Source organism: Lemur catta, chromosome 22 (assembly GCF_020740605.2).
Source record: "Lemur catta isolate mLemCat1 chromosome 22, mLemCat1.pri, whole genome shotgun sequence".
In the NCBI taxonomy this organism is placed as follows: domain Eukaryota; kingdom Metazoa; phylum Chordata; class Mammalia; order Primates; family Lemuridae; genus Lemur; species Lemur catta.
This window is the reverse complement of record NC_059149.1, coordinates 19913807-19933081: the sequence shown is the minus strand read 5'-3', so window position 1 is coordinate 19933081 and position 19275 is coordinate 19913807. Positions and strand designations below refer to the sequence as shown.

At 38.9% G+C, this 19275-nt stretch overlaps 1 protein-coding gene across 3 annotated transcripts in view; it reads left to right on the top strand.

Moving 5' to 3' along the window:
* PSD3 (pleckstrin and Sec7 domain containing 3) overlaps positions 1-19275 on the top strand; it is a 311983-nt gene that overhangs the window by 243106 nt on the left and 49602 nt on the right. The window contains exon 9 of one of the 3 annotated variants that reach the window (XM_045535247.1): positions 16602-16672. In XM_045535247.1, coding sequence (XP_045391203.1) covers positions 16602-16672 — 71 coding nt within the window. Of the gene's footprint in view, positions 1-12154; positions 12223-16601; positions 16723-19275 lie in introns of those variants that run through there. The other 2 variants (XM_045535244.1, XM_045535245.1) reach the window with 2 other exon arrangements.

Below are 19275 nucleotides of genomic sequence, written 5' to 3'. Positions count from 1 at the left end.
TGCCTCTGAGGATTATTGGAGAAGATTTGTCTGCTGAGGTTCTGCTCTTTTACCAGCCTAGTGCATATGAATATAGGTACAAAACCTGAGGACTGCTTAGCAGCTGAGATATCACCGACACCTTGTACCAAGCTAGAAGGTTTCCTGCCAATATAACTTCTTTAATGCCTTTGTTAACTATGTGGAGAACTTCTGGTTGGTTAGGGAAATTTTAAGTGTTACCAGGCTTTTGTCTTTGTAGCAACATAAATTCTGCCTGTTTTCCAAAGAAATTTGCCTCTGCTCCATTTCTGCTTCCTGCCTCAGAACAAAGGGAAAGATATATGGATGGGTTAAGACAGTGCCAGTTGGGCCATTTCTCCCCTTATTAGGTTGATGTTTTTCTTCCTGCCCCATGTATTAATATATTTATTCTATTTATAATTACTGTTTTAAGGTTCTTTTCTTTGAATTCTTTCTATCTTTTCTGGAACTGTTATATTGATTGATTTTTCTCCTGGCTATATATCATACTTTCTTTTGCTTTGCATTCCTAGTGATTTTTATTTGAATGCCATACGTGGTGAATTTTCCATTCTTGGGTGCTGTTTTTGTTGTGTTCCTGTAAAATATACGTTAGATTTTATTCTGGTATGGAGATAAGCAGATAAGTAGCTGAATTCTTTAGAGGCTTGCCTTTACCCTTCATTGTGTGGATTCAGAGAAGCCTTTATTCTAGGACTTACTTAGTTCCATTTATAAGGCCTTCTGCCCTTCTTCAGACTCTACCCAATATCCCATGTGTTAGTTACAAAGTCTATCTACTCCGGCTGATGAAAACAAACTATTCTTAGCCCTGCGTGAGCTCTCGAAATTCTTCATTCCACTACTTTGTGCTGGTTCTTGCCCATGCCTTGGGTTGTTTCCTTTAATTTGTGCTAAAATTGATGTTCCAGCCACAGTCGGGGGATTCCTCTGCAGATCTTCAATGTCTTTGTGCAACTCTCCCCTCTCTTTTACTCCACTCCACAAATTCTAGTCCTTTCAGCCTCACTGAACAACTCCATCTCCTCAACTCAGCATGACTCCCAAGCTCTACTTCTTACTTTCTTTCACTAGGGCAGAGAAACTTTCTCCAAGCAATAAGCTGGGTTTATCTCATTTGTTCCTTCCACTTCAGAATCACAGTCTACTGCTGCCTATTGTGAGATGTCTAAAAACTTATTTTATATATGTGTTGTCCCTTTTTTTTTTAGTTATTATAGTAGGCAGTTTATGTAGTTGAGTAAACTGATTAACATTCCTTTTTGTTAAGAAATGTCTTTCTAGTTGCCTCAGACTTCAAGACCTAGTATTTATTGAGCTATGAAAGTAGTAAGGAATTCTAAGTATTTAGGTACAAGCAAACTGTTGAGATATGTATTTGGAGATGCAGAAAAGGTTTGTTTTCTTCCCAACTAATCTCCCCCTCCCCCTTTCCCCTGTTTGTTAAACTTTCAGTCATATCTGGTTGAACTGATTTATCTGTTAGGCTGCTGCTGCTGCTGCTTAGAAATGTAGTGGAATTCTCAACTGTTTCTGAATATTTCTGACTTTTCCGTTTTGCGAGATGGTCACTATAAGCAAATTTGCGAGATGTTTTATAATAAGTGCCCATGTCTACTGTGCTATGAAATACATCACTTTTCATTTCCAATACATTAGAAAAAATCAAAACAGTGGAGCTTTCCTGGAATAGGAGCTCCAGATAATTTTGAAAAATCTGCATGATGATACCTTTTGGACATATTTCTCCTGCTAAGTTTCTAGAATTTATTTTGATTAAGCATGTTCACTATAGCTAGAACTATATTACATATGTACATATATGTAAACATGGCCAGGTACTCATGACAGATAGTTCTATCTAATAAGTGAAGATTTGGGTCAAGCCTTTGCAGAGAGATTATTTTCTTATAAAACACTGATTAACTTTTCTTGAAGAGGCCACTTATTCAACTCAAGATTTGGTACCTTTTATTTTTTAATTGACTGTTTGTCAGACTGTATTCATAATTATTCATATAAACATTTTTAATTCCATATTTAAATATGGAATCGTTGGTACCACAGACAGGGAGAATAACATGCAGTCAGTGAGGAGTACCCGGCAGTTCAACTATGTTGATAGTGTGTGTATATATATTTTTTTAAGTTTGCTGATAGTACATGTATTCTTTATTATTCTTGATAACCTTGTGCTGTCTTAAGTGTTTCATAATAAAACTTTTAAAACTCAATAGAATATCTGCATGGAAAATTTAGAAACATATAAGGATATTTTCCTTGGAATCCATGCAAGAAAAATAACAGTTAGAAAACCTGAAAAACAAAAATTAGTCCCAAGAAAGAAAATGTCTTTGTGATCACCATCACTACAGCTACAGTATAATATCTAAAAACTTTACCGCAGTAATAGAATTTTGGTTATTGCTCCCATTTTGAAATGTGAAATACTTAATCCTGGTTAGACAGCAGAATATAAATACTGTCCAACTTGACCCTGTAAAAGTACAGATGGAAGAAGTTTGGAGGTAAAAGTGGAGAGGAGAACGGAAGGGAAACAGCCTTTATGCTCCTTTTATATAGAGAGGACGTCAGAGCATGCTGCCTACATTGAGGAAACAAAATAATGTCACTTACTGTTTGTTATCACATTAACTGCCCTGTGAGTTGTGTTTAATTCATGCTAGTTTTGAGCCCAGGGCCTCGTGAAGCCCATGGAACTCACACATCTCTTCACCTTGGGAGCATACATATCATGCACAGAAAACAATAAAAAATAACAGATTTTTTATTAAATTAGAAAGGATCATTTTGTTTTCGAAGTTTTCATTCTACTTTCGTAATAAAACGCCATGACCCCAATGAAAATTTTTTTCTAGTGTGCCAGTCAATATGTTAAATACACAATAAATAAGAAAATGATAACTGTTTGAGATGAAAGGTATGTTAATTACCTTGATTGTGGTGATTACTTCACAATGTGTACATATGTCAAAACATCAAATTGTACACTTTAAATATGTACAATTTGTAGTTGTCAAAAATACCTCAATAAAGCTGGGAAAAAATCTTCACTAAAATAATAATGTTACGCTCTTTAAACGTAGGTAGATGTTTTAGGGAAGAAAGAAATAAAACTAGAGGTAATCAATACAGTTACACATAAAAAGCCGTGTATATGTTGGGAAGATGGAATATCTTCACCTATTGTAGCAGAAAACCAATAGAGCATGTTTACAACCTATTATGACATATAGTGTAGAAGCTCATTGTTTAGGGACATGATGGTACTTAACTACCAGGAGAAATAGGTTAAATGTTAAAAGATAGGTTCTTATGGAAAATAGGACTAGAGGAGTTGGGGTAGAGTGAATCAAAAGAGGCTAATTGTATAGACATATCACTTTAATAATTTTAAAATATTTTAATTGCATTCTTGTATAGATTCTCCAGTCATTTTACCCCCCTGAGATTAGTTTTTAATATAAAATACTGAAATATTAATTGCTTCTTCAGGATGTTGAGAACTATATGTGGTTCACATTTTCAATTCCATGTTCAGTACTTTGGCTACAAGGAGTGCTAGATAGCACCTTGAAAAGGTTAGGGAGGTTCACTCACTTTAGAGGGATTTACACACTTGGCTGTCACGAAAAGTTTTGAAAATTGAGACCCACGTGTCAAATTTGAGAAAGTAGATGTTATTCTGAGTCATACATACTGAAAATAGAGTTTATAATGGCAATGCAGGCAGAATTCTTTGCTATTGTATAACATTGGGAACAGCGACACTATAATTAAGAGATAATAAAAGCGCGATGGGTTTTTTCCCCATAAGACAGTTGTCTCCTCCTGTTAGAGAAAGACTCTTTAAGTGGAGGCAAAGCAAAGCAGTTATTTTCAAACTAGGCTAGGTTTTCCCTCCCCTTTGCACTTTGCTGTTCTGTGGCAACAGGGTGCGGAATGAAGAGAGGTGAGCTGTTAACGCCAGGCCCAAGAACTGCACAGGAGGGGCTGCTGAGTGACTTCTCAAGTCAGAGTTTGTCACATGGCAGTCTAGTTCTCGCGGAATGTTCTAGATGGGGAATGCCTCTTCACAATTCAACATTTAGACTAAAAGAAGTTGTTTTAGGTTTTTACATTCCCTTTTGATGGCTAGTATCTTTAAAATCTACCCTTTCCTGCAATAAAGTCGGTTAAAAAAGGCCCCCAACCCTCTTGTAAGAAGCAGTACTTTTGACAAGGGATAGTGGAAAATAAACTGCCAATCTTGTAGGCACCAGCAAACAGATCTGTGTTCAGAAACTCTGACATATTTCTTTCTGAAAGAGGAATGGATGGTTTTCACTGCCTCTGATTTTTAGAGATTATTCTATATTTACTGTTGACTCGTTCTGTGTTTACCTTTTAGTTAACATTTAGGAGAAAGAAGAAAATAATTCTTATGTCTCTCTCATGGTGATTTATTGCAGTATATAAAATTCTTCAGTCTGATGAAAATTTCAAACTAAAAATACTGTATCAGTTTCCTAAAAGGATTAATCACAGGAATAAAAATTTATGAACAAAAATGTTATCACTAGATAATAGCATCTTAGGAGTATCAGCTTTGAAACTACAGAGGTCATTGATTTATTTTAAAAAATATTTTTGAGCACCAGCTGTGTGCCAGTAATAGTCTGTCTTGGTGGGGAGGAAGAGGGTACACCTGAACATGTGTCATTCAGCTGACAGCTGAATTACAAAACTAGTCCATGAAATCTTTGGGTGTAAAGATTGTAGATGAGAGAATTCCATGGAGAAAACAGATAATGCCTAAAGCTGTAAGGTGTAATAATAATCAAATGTGGCTAATGTCTGTTCTGGTGCTTAGCACACTGGCTGGCCGTGGAAGGAACCCAACTCTCATTTTAGCTACAGAATATCATCGTTTTGGAAATAGCTTAATGGCCAATAAAAGGTCCCTTAAGTAAAATACACAGCAATACAATGTCATTTTTTAAATGACACGTATATAAGTAGAAAAGTTTAAAAGCAACAAGTAGATCTCAATTTATATGGCATATGTGTACATACAAAAATGATTATAAGATTGTGTACTCCAGGGGCCAAAGGAAAAACTTTCCCTTCGGCCGCTGAAGGTTCGCTGAAAAATCAGCTCACTAAAGGCGGATTAATTGGAGAAAAGGCGTACAAATTTATTAACGTGTACATGGGGAGAATCGCAGAGGGATTACCCAACCCCCAGGGCGGTGCAGAAGCTTATATACCATCTTGAGTTCACAGAAAGCATAAGGGCTTGGATCTTGGCAAAACAGGTTATGGAAGGGGAGGAAGATGAGTCCTGCTTGGCAAACATGGTCTTTTTATGTTTAAAAAAAAAAAAAAAAAAGACCTCACAGGTAGCAGCCCTCAGAGAGAAGAGATGGTAGATGTTTCTTCCCGACCTTTAAAGGTGTCAGACTCTCGGCTTGTCTTTCCTAGATACAGACAGGGGAGGGCCTGGGAGAGAGCCCGCCTGCATCCTGCGCTTCCTCTCTCTCCCACAGACAGCTTTGCAAGGCCTCTGAACAGCCGTCTCAAAATATGACAAAGAAGTATATTTTGGGGTGAAATATTTTGGTTTCCTTCAGTGGCAAGCACATGAGCGCACTGGACGTCTGGCAAATCCAAGCAGCTTGGCCTGAGTTGGGGAAAGCTGAGAGGCAAACAGAGAGGCATCTTCCGTGGCGGTGCACGGTTTGCTGGCACCTCTGCACGAGCAGCAGGGCAGAGCCGTGGCCCTGTAATGAGAGTCGGCAACTGCGTTGCAGAAGAAGGAGCTGGAAGTCTCTCCTGGAGCCTCTTACGTTTGAGGAAAGCGGTCAGGCTGCTCTCGTGTTCCTTGGAGAGCAGGGTCTGTCTGGGGGCTGCTGTCCTTGCCACTCCGAATTATTTTCTTTGACCTTCAGCTGCTTTTGCCCAGAGGCATTTTAAAGGTGCCAGTAGGCCTGGGGCTGTTTTACAATGACAATAGCTTATTTGAATTGCTATTTGTAGAAATGCAGGCTCAGCAGGGTCTTTGGCTCTGTCTCTCCCTGGGTCACACGGTGCTTCTGAAATTGAGGAAACCTGATTTGGTATCACTTGCTAAGCCTCCTGTCTGATTCAGCAGTTACCTGTACTTTGCAGATGGACTTCACTGATTTAACCTTACATTTTATTTTAGTACTTTGCTCTTTATAAGTCCGTAGTCCAGAAGGCCACCAGGATGGTTAAACATTAATAGTAGAAAGGAGAGCTTTATTGGCAATACCAGTGTGCAAACTGGGAAGAAATCGTCTGTGCTGTGGACTGAAGGCACTCTCTCTTCCAAGAGAGAAAGTGCAGATTGGATTTTATGCCTCACAGGGTCTGTATTACACAATAGAGTCATACATATTCAGCAGGTTTGGGGGGGAAGCTATACATATTTATGAGGGGAGTCAAGCACATGTTCAATGGGTAAACCTATATGTAATATACATCTCATGTTCAGTTTGAGGTGGAGTTTGAGCATTAAAATGAAATGGAATTTGGCTCTTTATGTCAAAAGGCGAACTATAGGCAAAGACAGTCTGTGTGCAGTCCCTATAAGCCGGCTGAAGCTGGCTTGAGGTCTATAGTTATTCATCAGGAAAGGATGTTAGTTGTTCCTCTGTGCAATCAAGAGTTGTAGGGTCTGGGTTGTTAATCAGAGTTAGGGAGGATTTGACAGTTTGCCTGATGGCTCCTATTAGGGAGTTTAGCAAGGGATTGTTTTTTCTTGTAGCCATGGGAATGGAGAAAGTTGCCATGCCAGCCGAGCTCTGAACACCCTGCCCATAGGTGACTTTTGTTTCCTTAATTTTAGAGGCCATCATGGTTGTGAAGAGGTGTCTATTTTGGTTTCTCAGATCACAAGTTTTAGGAAGAGCTCTATAAATTTCTCAAGATTATGAAAAAATCATTAGTATGCTTGATTTTCTTGGAGTTCAGTGTTCATACTTTTCACATAAATGAAGTTATTGAATTTCAGGAACATTTTGCTATGCCTAACTTTTTTGAGGTGGCTACTAAAAAAAAAACAAGTTCTCTAGCTTCTTCCTTTGGTCAGATCCAATTTATAAAAATTATGAGGAAGGACTTGTTTCCTAAAATTTTGAAGTCACTTATCATAGATGTTCATCCTTTAACCCTGAAAAACCATAGTAATTTGCCAAGCTATATTTTTTCCTTATGAGCCTGGGTGTTTACTGATATTTTATTTCCAAGCAAAACATTTTCTTGTTGGAATAATCTGTACTAAAATTTTATCCCACCTTACCTATTCTCTTTAAGCAACATGAATTTTCTACCATGTTTTGCTTAAATGATAAAACACTTTTTAAAAAATATTCCCTGTAATATTTATTGAATCACACCGTCTACATGCCTGTTTAGAACATCTGATGTTTTTTATTTGGGAAGAGAGGTTAATCTGCTCTGTGAACACAGCAAGAAACCAAAAGTACTTGCTTCAAGGTTTCATTCTATATAAGGAGAACTCAATAATAAATATGTGACAATTAATATGACCGTTAAGAGATCCAAAATAAATAAAGCCAAGGTTAAGAGAGATTGAAGGAAGTGTGCAGTTGCTATGTGTCAGAGAGTGATTAGAAGAAACCCCCGGATGAGGTGTGTCAACCAACAAGGTTGACACACCACACTGCAATGCAGTAAGACAAGGCATTTACTGGGCTCTAGGAATTAACAATTCAATTCGGGAGATACAGATTTGGCTAGAAGCCAGGTTGTGTTCTGAAGAGAGAGGGAGGGGAGTAGGGGTTTTTAAAAAGAAGCTGAGGGTGATTACACAAGTTGTTTTGAAAGAATTATCATTGGTGGAGGCGGCTGGCGTGGTACATGAGTCCCTAGTCCATGGTTGTTGCTGTTTAGGAGTTGCAGTGCTGGCAACACTTAGCTGTTTTTGAGGATATTGTGGTTGTCATGGTTTGGTCCAGTTCAAAGATTCAAGAAAAGCTCCTGGGTATTTTTGCAAGGGTGCAGGTCGTGCAGGTGGTCCTTTTTAGAATGGCTTCCTGACTACATTTTAGAGCTCTGAACGAGGGTGATGCCATCTTGTATGTCACATTTCACAGTGACATTTAGCAGAGATCCAATTGAAGTGAAGGGGGCAAGTCATGATGATATGTGGGAAAGGAACATTCTAGCTGGAGAGAATGTGAGATATATTAATAATTCATTTGTCAAGATTCTAAAAAATATTTCTGTGACTCTAGTGTTTCTGTTTTTTCCTGAAAAAAATAATATAGTCATATTCATTGCCTCCCACACACTTTTCCTGTAGCTCCTAGCTAATGATGCACGTTCTTGTTTCGTTCTACTCTCTTTTCCAGCCTCAGCCCAAGCCAGGCAAATCCTTCCTGTGCTACCAGTGAAACCATCTCCTAGCCAAGTGTGGAACGATATAATATTTGTTTATAAGTCGGATTTGAATATCTTTGTAGCTCATTACTTGGGTAGAAAATATCCGCTTTTGTCTCTTATCCTATCATTTACTTTTGTTATTTGCATTCATGTTTGATATCTCCAATGTCAAGACAGGCTCGGGACAAAAACGGAAACAGTAATTACACCAGTAAATGTGTCGCCCTTCACCCTCCCCACGATTAAGGGTGGTATGTGCTAAGTACCCCCTTTCTGTTAAAAATGCATCAGTAATGTCGCTGGGTGGATGGTGTCTCAAAATATTGACTAACAAAGAAAAATATTCTGAATACGTGGATGGAATTTTTAAAAAGTCTTTGGTTTTAGCATGAAAATTGGATGGGTTTTCTTAAACAGAGAGTATCCTTCACTTAGCAAAAACACTTCTAAGGGTTTCACATATATTAACTCATCTAATTTTCAGAATAACTCTGTGAAGTAGCTGCTATGTTGCTCCCATTTTATACAGGAAGTAAAGCGTGGAGTTGGCTGAGTGACTTGCCCAATACTCAAGTGAAGCCAGTATTTCAGACCAGGTTCTCTGGTTCCTAAATGTATCCTCTTAAGAAATAAAAAATATTATGTTGACTGTAATCCAGAGGTCATCTTAATACAGAATGGTAGTGATATACAATGTTATGAAACTTCCATAATTGGGATCCACACTTTCAGTGTGTTAGTGTATATACACTGTGGAGAAAGTGAAGGTCAAATGAGAAACCTGTCACTCTTTTTCAGAGTCCTGATTAAAACTAAATCCCCACTTACTGTCTTCTCTAACTTCTAAATCCTACTCATAAGCAGAATTAATGACTTCCTCCTCATTTTACCTCCTTGAATCCTACTGTGACTGTCTCAGGATAGTGCTGTCCTACCATTCGGCTTATCAGCTTATCGTGTTGTGTTAAGTTTCATTGTCAATGTTACTCCCTCTGTATGGAAACTCTTCAGGGTTAGGGTATGTGTCCTAAGAATTTTTCTGTGTGCCTAGAATAACTGAACAACATTATAAAGTAATGAATGGTACATTATAGAATATTCATTTTGTAGATTTGTAACCAGAGATGTTAGGTGACTTAGCAAAAATCAAAGAAGTAGCATCATGGTGTGAATAAAATCCAAGTGCCTGGCTCCCAGTTCAGGATACTTTCTGCCATTCCAGGAAGATCATTTTAGGGTAAAAGTCTTGAAGACCTCTTAAAGGAATACAGCCATATCCAGAGTGAACATCACCGACCAGGAGACATTTTGGATAGGATATTCTTCTAATTCTCTCTTTTGTTTCACATTCTACAATAGGTGTGGGTTGTACTTCTGGTTCCTTTAAGGCTGCCCCAGTTTTTCCTTTTATCAAGTTGAGTTGACAAAGTGTCCCTATTTTAAAGAGAAAGATTATAAGCATTAACTGATTCTTAAAAAGAAAATAACTGTGTAAAATGCCTTAAATGTTTCAAAGATAAGTGATAGGAATATAAGATAGTAATAGTACTATTTTATTTCCACCACACTGTTAGGGACTTGGGGATAATTGATACTATCAGTTGCTTAATGTTGTGTGACTCATCTCCCAATGGTAACCTCTGTTATGCTCAGCTTGGACTTGATTGCTTCAAGCAGTAATGGAAAAGTGCCCCTAGCTGCTCTATTAATTAAGATTTAATAGTACTTCTTGTGGGGCCCGGGGCTATTTGGTGGAAGAAAGTTAGGGGTGAATATACAAGGATTACCCTTAACTTCACTTAATGATCTGTGAGTCTGTCATCTACTGACGTATCTACATCCTTTGCAAACCCGACTTCCCCATGCCTGCATTTTATCCTCAACTGCCTCACTGGTGTAGAACTTCAGAGATTGCTTTTACCTTCAGGAGAGATACTTTAAGAATTTTGCCCAGTTTTCAGATACCATCACAAGGGAAATAGAACAACTTCTAAAATGTCTTGTACCTTTTAAAATCTAATATAGATGTGTCCCAATTATATTAGTATAGAACTTTTGCTGAGCACATCATGTTTCCAAGTTCAGCAAGGTGCTGGTTTTATTTTGGAATGCCCTCATTGGGATTGCATTATATTTTACATGTCTCTCTCCATTAACATAAGCAAATTGAAGATATTATGTGTTAGAACTATCTCATCCCCACATTTCTGCTGTTTCTTGGCCTGGCAGGGCCTTCAGGCTAAGTTTCTAGTTCAGGCTGTAAGAAAGAATTCTTTCTTATTAATGTGGATGTTGCTTACTGACCTTCCCTACGGACTGTACTTTTGTCATTTTATGTGGGACAATGGGAGAACGTTTTCAGGACAACAGACAGGAAAGAAAGGTTAGTGTATTAAATGAAAAAAAAATAGGCAATGTACACACTGTGTCTTTCTATGCATATTATGTCTTTCTGATACTAAACTTGAAGAAAAGGAAAAAGCAGATGATCAGGGAGTCCAGAGTAAGGAGTGGTCAAAAACAGGACAAGATTTTTGATGCAGGAAAAACTACTCTGCCCTTTGAATAAAATAGAAAAATTGGAAAAGATCTTAAACACAATGCATTCCCAATTCAGTTGAGAAGAAAAGAAAGTTGGAGAGGATAGCATGTAAATATAAACTTCTGCATGAAGCTTACATGGAGGATTAAAAAATAAATAACTTTCATTTCCCGGCATGTATGCATCAATACTCTTCACTGAATATTTTATTGCTAAGGGATATTGGGTACTTTCCTTTTTATGGAAGAAGGGCAATAGCCTGTCCTTTCCCATTTATGCATTTCACTCTTTTGTAAAGATCAGTGGTAATAATTGAAGCCAAAGTATTGTTCACTGTACTTTATACTTCCGAATAGATTTCTACAAATGCACAATCAAGGTGAGAAAATAATAACTGGTTTTTAATATTGAAAATTTAGTGATAATTCCTGTATCACTCATCTTTGGGGCAACTGTCAGTTTTTCTTTTACAGAAGTGTATTTGTGTGTGTGCATACATGTAATGCAGAGTAACAATCACAGAAACTTGTTGCCTTTTTTCATTTCTTATTTTAACCCACAGTGGGCAGGAAGCTGTCCCCAGGCCAGGGCTGATACACTGGTACAGACAGTTTACTGTGGGTGTCCCTCCAATCTGGTTGGGACAGTGCTTTTCCTGATAGGTCAGGGTCCCTGCTGAACCAGCTCTTAAGTAATTTGAATATCACTCCTGTATCTCAGAGTTATCTGAGACACTGTATCCCGAGTCTGGGTTAACTGGCCTTTCCCTGTATACCAACCAGAGCAAAGGTGCCCAGTGCCCTGGGGAAGCACGTGCTGCCGATCAGGTGGGGTCTCAGATTTCAAATCTGCAACATGGAGACTGTAATTGTTGCTCCCGTATCGTTTGTACATGTCAGGTCTGGGAACAGCACTCAGTAAACGTTAGCTGCTGCTATTACTAATACTATAATCATTATTGGTATTGGATAATGATTCTGCAGAAATGTTGGGCTCTGTCACCTTGAGAGGGTAGACACAGGGATTGTGCCTCCATTCTGTGACCTGTAGCTGTGATCAGGGATGCCTTTGAAGGTCCTAGAGGTAAGAGAGATTAGAGAAAGTACCTGGCTCGTGTTCCCCTCCTGTGTAACCTGTCACCTGCTTTCCTGCCTTCAGCGCCCACCACACAGGAGCAGCGGACCTGACCATTGCAAAGGATAGTAGCCTGTTGCTCCTTAACGTATCCTGGGAACGTGTTTCCTGATCTGAATTGCCTTGTACCCTCGCTTCAAATCCTTAGATGGGTAGCGCCTCGGCAGCTCACTCTACCTTTCAGAACTGCAAGTATAGTTAACAGTGGAGACTTGAGTGTGAAATAGAGGTAATAATACCTACCTGATAGGATCGTTTGGATCACATAGAATGTACCTGGATGATGCCCAGTGCCCAGAGTGCCGCAGTGTAGATGCTCAGTTAATGTTAACACCTTTCCCCTTTCCTTTCATGTCTTCATCTTGATTTATTATACAACTCCATGTACATTCTAGCCTCTTTCTCTCATCTGGGCTATTGAAATAGCCTCTTTACTGGGTCCCCTTGTTCTGGTTTCTCTCTCCCTGTCCTCACCCCCAATATCTCCCATATCCTGCTCCAAATGTATTCTTCCTAGATTACAAAGCTTGTGAATAAATTCCTTTTTTAGAAAAAAAGGGAAAGATAAAAGAACTAGAAGAGTCTATTTTTCTCAATATGATGGCCTACAGATTCTGAAACTCTCCCATTATAAAAGATCTAAAAATGATAGATAAAATATTTTTAAACCTTTTTTTAAATGAATGAGCCTGTACAATGGAAGGGAAATCCTGTTAGGCTAGAAATAAAGCATGAGTGCAGATCTAGGGAGGGGAGCTAACCTTGGGGCGCTCAGCCTTCGGGGCAGGTTTGGATCTGGGTGGCCGACCAGTACTGGAGGTAAAATTACACAGAGTTTAACACAGAAGAGCAGAGAAATGGGGAGTATGAAAGAATGGTTAAGACACAGGTGGAATGAAGAGAGAAGTCAGAGTGGAGTGTTAGAAGATGACAATAGTGCAGACAATGAGGAGAGACAATATTCAAAGATAGAATGGCCACAGGTTTTTCAAAATGATACGCACGAGTCGCAGAGAACACCAGGCAGTGTAAATGTAAAAGGAACCCATGTTTAGAGAAAACACCGAGACTCAGGGTGGACATCCCAACAGTGATGGTAGCCAAAATAGGGTGAAATGGTAACTTCATAAGAAAAAAATAACTGCTAGAATTTTTAATGAAATAAAGACTTTTTATGTAAACAAAAGTTAGAAAAATAGACTACAATCAGCAATAAGTTAGGGTACACTTTAAAATAACTAAAAGAGTGGAATCGAAATGTTCCTAACACAAAGGTATGATAAATGCTTGAGATGGGTACCCCAATTACCTTGATTTGATTCATTCACATTGTATGCCTATATCAAAACACACGTACCCTATAAAGATATGCACCTATGATGTACCCACAATAATTATAAATTTCAAAAACTTTTTTTTAAATAGAAAAAGATTTACCATCAAGAAGTAATTGAAAATGGCCTCCAAAGAACAGTGAGGTACAGAAGGAAGTAATGAATAAAGACACAAATAAACACGTGGGCAAATCTAAACAGTAGCAGTTTATAGAAAAATAACAATGTCTATTTCAGTAGCATTTTTTTTTTAAAGCTAAAGTAACGGACACTGTTATCATGTAAGCTTCGAGGCAGATGATTGGAATGAAAACATTCCATTCTTGTATTTTCAAGAGGAAAAGCAGTTGATTATCTTTGGACCTTACCTATGCATATTAAAAACTGCTGTGAAATCCTGTCTGGCACAGAAAATGACATTTTAGTCAAGTTCAGTAAACAGCTTCTCACAGTAGATACCTGGACGTTTGTTAGAACACATCTGCATAGCAACGCCCCACCACCCGGTACTTAGAGCCTCTCAGTCCATACATTAGGTTTCCAATCAGTAACCTCTCCCCTCATTCCTCCCATCCTGGTCATTATGTGACAACAGTTACAACTCGTTCCCCAGTCCTGTGTCTTTAATAACACATGTGCTGTGAAATCAGTTTTCACTCCTCCCGCAGTGGTCATGAGGAAGGATGCTCTTCATTCATTGGTGTCTGGCCCATCGTCTCACCTGATGATCCTCACCGAGGTGCAGCCCCAGTAGCAGCACTGGATGAGGGGTTTTAAAATCAGAGCCGTGGCGTGGGCCTCCAGAGAGCCTCCCCAGCCTACTCCAGTGCACAGCAGTCCCTCGTTCCCCTGAATCCACTGTCTCGTGTGTTAAACGAAGATATTAATAGCAATAGTACCTTATTCTTAGTGTTGCGGTGTGAATTCAATGAATTAACACAGGTCAGAGCGCTTAGGGCAGTGCTCATATAGCATACTACCTAAATATTACACTGTTGAGCACTTGCTGCCAGCTTATCTTTTTGGCAGGATTATAAGTTGCTTCATTCACATCTTAGACAACTAAATTGTAACTGACCAAAGACAAGATTTAGTTTTACACTTCTGTGGGAGATGGAAAAGTTAGAGAATGCAACAGAAGATAATGCTTACTCACATAGCAAGCATTAGTCACTCCTGGGTGACTTTTAAGATCAATTTCACTTGGAGAGCTCTTTGGAATCGGTTTCTAGGTAGTAGACTTAGTGTGGTAATGAGACAGAGCTGTTAAAATTTTTGTGAACATGAACATGGATTCACAGATTTCTGCTTCCAAAGTAGAAAATAGGTTTATAGATCTTTGAACTTAAAGGGATCTCAAGATGCCAGTAAACTAGCTCTAAGGCTTCGAGGGAGAGCCTTTAAACTCCAGGACCTATCGTCTCCTATTGAAAACAAAAGGATTTTCTCTAAGTTCCCTTCCAGCACTAGTGTTTGGCCCTAAGTTATGTGAATCACCCACCTTTTAACATGAAGCAGCTGAAGTGCTGACAGGCTGAGTGACGTGTCAGGAGTTAGGCAGTCAGGGGTTGGTGCGGGAGAGGATGGGTTTAAGGTCAGGTGAGATCTAGAAGGGGCTGGAAATCAGCTGGTCTGCCTTCCAGTCTGGCGCCTCCGCTAACCATGCCACCTGCGCGCCTGCTGTGCCACAGCTCCCTCGGCCCCTGGTCACGTGTGTGTGTGTGTGTGTGTGTGTGTGCACGCTTCTCACGTGGGCAGGATCAGAATCTGAACTATTGAACACACAGTGAATATTTATTGTGTATTTGCTCTATGGTTCATCCTGGTCACTTTTTTCCTGTATAAAGGGGATAATGCTATTATCCTTTTTTGGTCATATATTTTTGAGTACACACTTTTAAACCTCCCCTGGTGGAAACAGAAGGGTTTATATTTTTTACTTCCCCTGGAAACCTGCAGAGCGGATGTTTTGAGTCCATCCTTGCCAGGTGAGTATCTCAGTATGGTGTTGGCAGGAGCCACCTGTATTGTGTGTATTCACCTAGTTCCAAGCCTAAGAATTCCTGAATATTCAGTCAAAAGGGATTTAAAGGATTTGCTTAAAGTGGTATATGTCCTAATTTAATCCAAGTTAAAGAAGGCCTAAAGATAGCCAAGTATTTGATAAAGGAACATAAATAAATGACCCTCCCTATATATATATTTGGGCAGACATGTTTGGAAAAATGACATTCAGGTGATAATATTTTCCAGTTACAGATTTCAACTTGATTAAGATTAAAATTAAAAAATAAAGTTTTGCTAATCTATGCTTTTGCTTTAGGACAATTTATAAGATTTTATATAAGTCAGAGAAATATTACTTTATAGTCCAGAAAAATATAAACAAAAGGAAAGTAAGGACTTCTGAAAGAATTAATTTAGAGAATTTTTATATCGGTGCCTAATGCTGCCTTGCACAATGCTAGGTTCTGTGAATTCGAAAGATGAAGGGTAACCTGCTCTGAAGTCATTCACAGGCCAGTGACAGACACGTGGACAGAACAAATTACATTGCAGCAGAGATATGCACAGATTGCTGTAGGAGTAATAAGTAAAGTTATGATCTGATTGAGAGGAATATGGGAGAAATGCCAGGAGTGGTCCTTTCATATTCTGAGACTTTTATGATTCCTAGAGACTTTGAAGAAGCCATAAAGAATCTGGTACAATGAGCCTTTTACGTTTTCTTTTGATTTATTATGTATTTATAATATGCCTTTTTTGCTTTCCAAGTCTGTAAGTCATCTCTACTAGAGGGCAGGCTGCACAGCCTTGCCACCTGGATTCGGTTCCCAGTTTCTCCTCTTCCCAGTAGTATGACCATTAGCAGGTTACTCCTCTGGGCTTCGATTCTATAAAAAAGAGGAGAGTAATAGTATCCACCAGGCAGGATTATTGTAAGGATTAAATATATATGGGAAACATTTTAGAATTCTGCCTGGTACACCTTAAGGCTCAACAAAATTTTAGTTCTTATTAGTTTTGGTAGCTAATAAACTAGGAATATTGAAACAACCATGTTGGTCATTTAGATTCTCTTTCTAAAATGCTAATTTACATGAAATAAAAGTTAACATTTTTTTTTTCCTTTCTAGCTCCAAGAGGAAAGCGAGGATGGAAAACCTTTTATGCTGTACTGAAGGGAACAGTTCTATACTTGCAAAAGGTAAAAGCAAAATAAATAAAAAATAAAACTCAAAGCTTTATGAAATGATAAATAAGGTACCCAAAGAGATAATCGCTTTGTACAACAAAGCCATATTAAACACTCAAAAGACTGTTTAACTAATTTAATTCTTGAAATTTTTTCTTAGATTATTTTTGTTTTTGTTAAAAAAATTATCTGTGGATACTCAAACACACATACAATACATGATCGGAGGAATGGATGGGCTGTGTTCTGGTTATGTTCAGTAAAATACGGAACCTAAGCTGGTGAGTTAGACTTCGTATGGTCTATGCAGGTACAGACCTGTGGCAGCACTTGTTTCAGTGGATAGTTATGCCACGGATTAGTTGCAGCTTCCATTTATGTATTATTTAACTGTCTTAATTTCAATCCTACCTAAAGCTAGACATATACATTTTTCATTCATGTTCCTAAACATGTGTACTTAACAATGCAAGTGTATTCCAGATTACCTGCGTAAGGGTTTGACCAGAGCATTCCCTGTCAGGATCCTTTCTTCCAAGTTGCAGAATCTGGAAACCTGTTTGGGATCCAGTTAATAAGTTCTGGCCCTTTGAAGGGTAGTCCCCGGAGCTTCCACCTCCCCAGCTGTGTGTGGGTGCAGATGGCGAAGGTGTGCGTTGACTGGAAGGAGCACAGGGTCTTTGCGGATTCTAGCTCCCACTGTGAAGGGGCAGTCACTGAATTTAGGGCCAGTAGGAAACAAGGCAGAAACAACGCTGCCCTCAATGGTGTCTGATAGGGAAAGATTTTTTTTAACTGTGATAAAAAACACATGAGATCTGCTGTTTTAAATTTTTATATGTATAGTGCAGTATTGTTATCCATAAGCACAATGCAGCACAGCAGATCTACAGAACTTTTTCATCTTACCTGACTGAAACTCTATACCCATTGGATGCCAAGTCCCCTGTCCTGTCCCCTCCGCCCCCTCTTCAGTCCCTGGCAACCACCATTCTACTTTGTTTCTATGAATCTGGCTGTTTTAGATACCTCAGGTCAGTGGAATCCTGTAGCATTTGTCCATCTGTGTGTCTGCCTTATCGCACTTAGCACAAGGTCGTTCATGGTTCATTCATGTTGTAGCATGTGTCAGAATTTCCTTCCTTTTTGCTTTTGAATAATAATTACATTATATGTATATACAGCAGTCCCCCGTTACCTGCAATTTCACTTTCCACAGCTTGGTTACCCGTGGTCTGAAAATATTAAATGAAGAATTCCAGAAAGAAACAATTCTTAAGTTTTAAATTGCATGCTGTTCTGAGTGGCGTGATGAAATCTCACTCCCTGCTCCGTCCCTCCTGGGATGTGAATCATCCTCTGTCCAGTATATCCAGGCTGTGCCCGCCTGCCCTTCAGTCACCTAATAGCTATCTCTGTCACCAGATCAACAGTTACGACATCACAGTGCTTGTGTCCCGGTAACCCTTATTTTACTTAATAATGGCCTCAAAGAGTCGTGATGCTGGCATGTTATTATACAGACCTATGATTAGTTATTGTTGTTAGTGTCTTACTTTGCCTAATTTAGAAATTAAACTTTATCATAGGTATGTATGTGTAGGAAAAAACATAGTATACAGTCATCCCTCTGTTTACTCTGGGGATTGGTTCCAGGACTCCCCCCCGAGTATATCAAAATACGGTATACCCTGTGGAACCCACACACTCAAAAGTCAGCCTTCTGTATACTTGGGTTTCATGTCATGCAAATGCTTTATTTTCCATCCGCATTTGGTTGAAAATGATCAGTGTATAGGTAGACCTGGGAAGTTCAAGGCCGTGTTGCTCAAGGGTCATCTGTTTATAGCGTTCGATATTACAGTGGTTTCAAGCATCCCCTGGGAGCCTTGGAATGTGTCCCCTGTGGGTAAGGGGGGGACTACTATAAATAAATTCCACTTGGTCATGGTGTATGATCCTTTTCATATACTAGTGAAGTCAATTTGATAGTATTTTGTTTAGGGTTTTTACATCTATGTTCATCAAGGATATTGGCCAGGCAATTTTCTTACAGTTTTTTTTCCCCTGGTTTAGATATCAGGGTCATGGTGGCCTTATAAAATGATTTTGGAAATGTTCCCTCCTGTTCAGTTTTTTTGGACGAGTTTGAGAAGGATTGGCATTAGTTCCTTAACTGGTGGAATTCATTGGTGAAGCCATCTGGTCCTAGGCTTTTCTTTGCTGGGAGGGTTTTATTGCTCTTTCAATTTCCATGCTATTATAGATACGTTCAGATTGTCTACATAATTCAGTCTTGCTAGGTTGTATGTTTCTAGTAATTTATCCATTTCTAGGTTATTCCGTTTGTTGGCATATAATTGTTCGTAGTAGTTTCCTATAATCCTTTTAAGTTATGTGGCATCAGTTGCAATGTCTCCTCTTTCATTTCTGATTTTATTTATTGAAGTGTTCTCTCTTTTTTGTCTGAGTCTAGCTAAAGGTTTGTTGATCTTTTCAAAAACAAGTTCTTAGGCTGGGCACAGTGGCTCATGCCTATACTCTTACCACTTTGGGAGGCCAAGGTGGGAGGATCGCTTGAGGCCAGGAGTTCAGGACTAGCCTGAGCAAGAGTG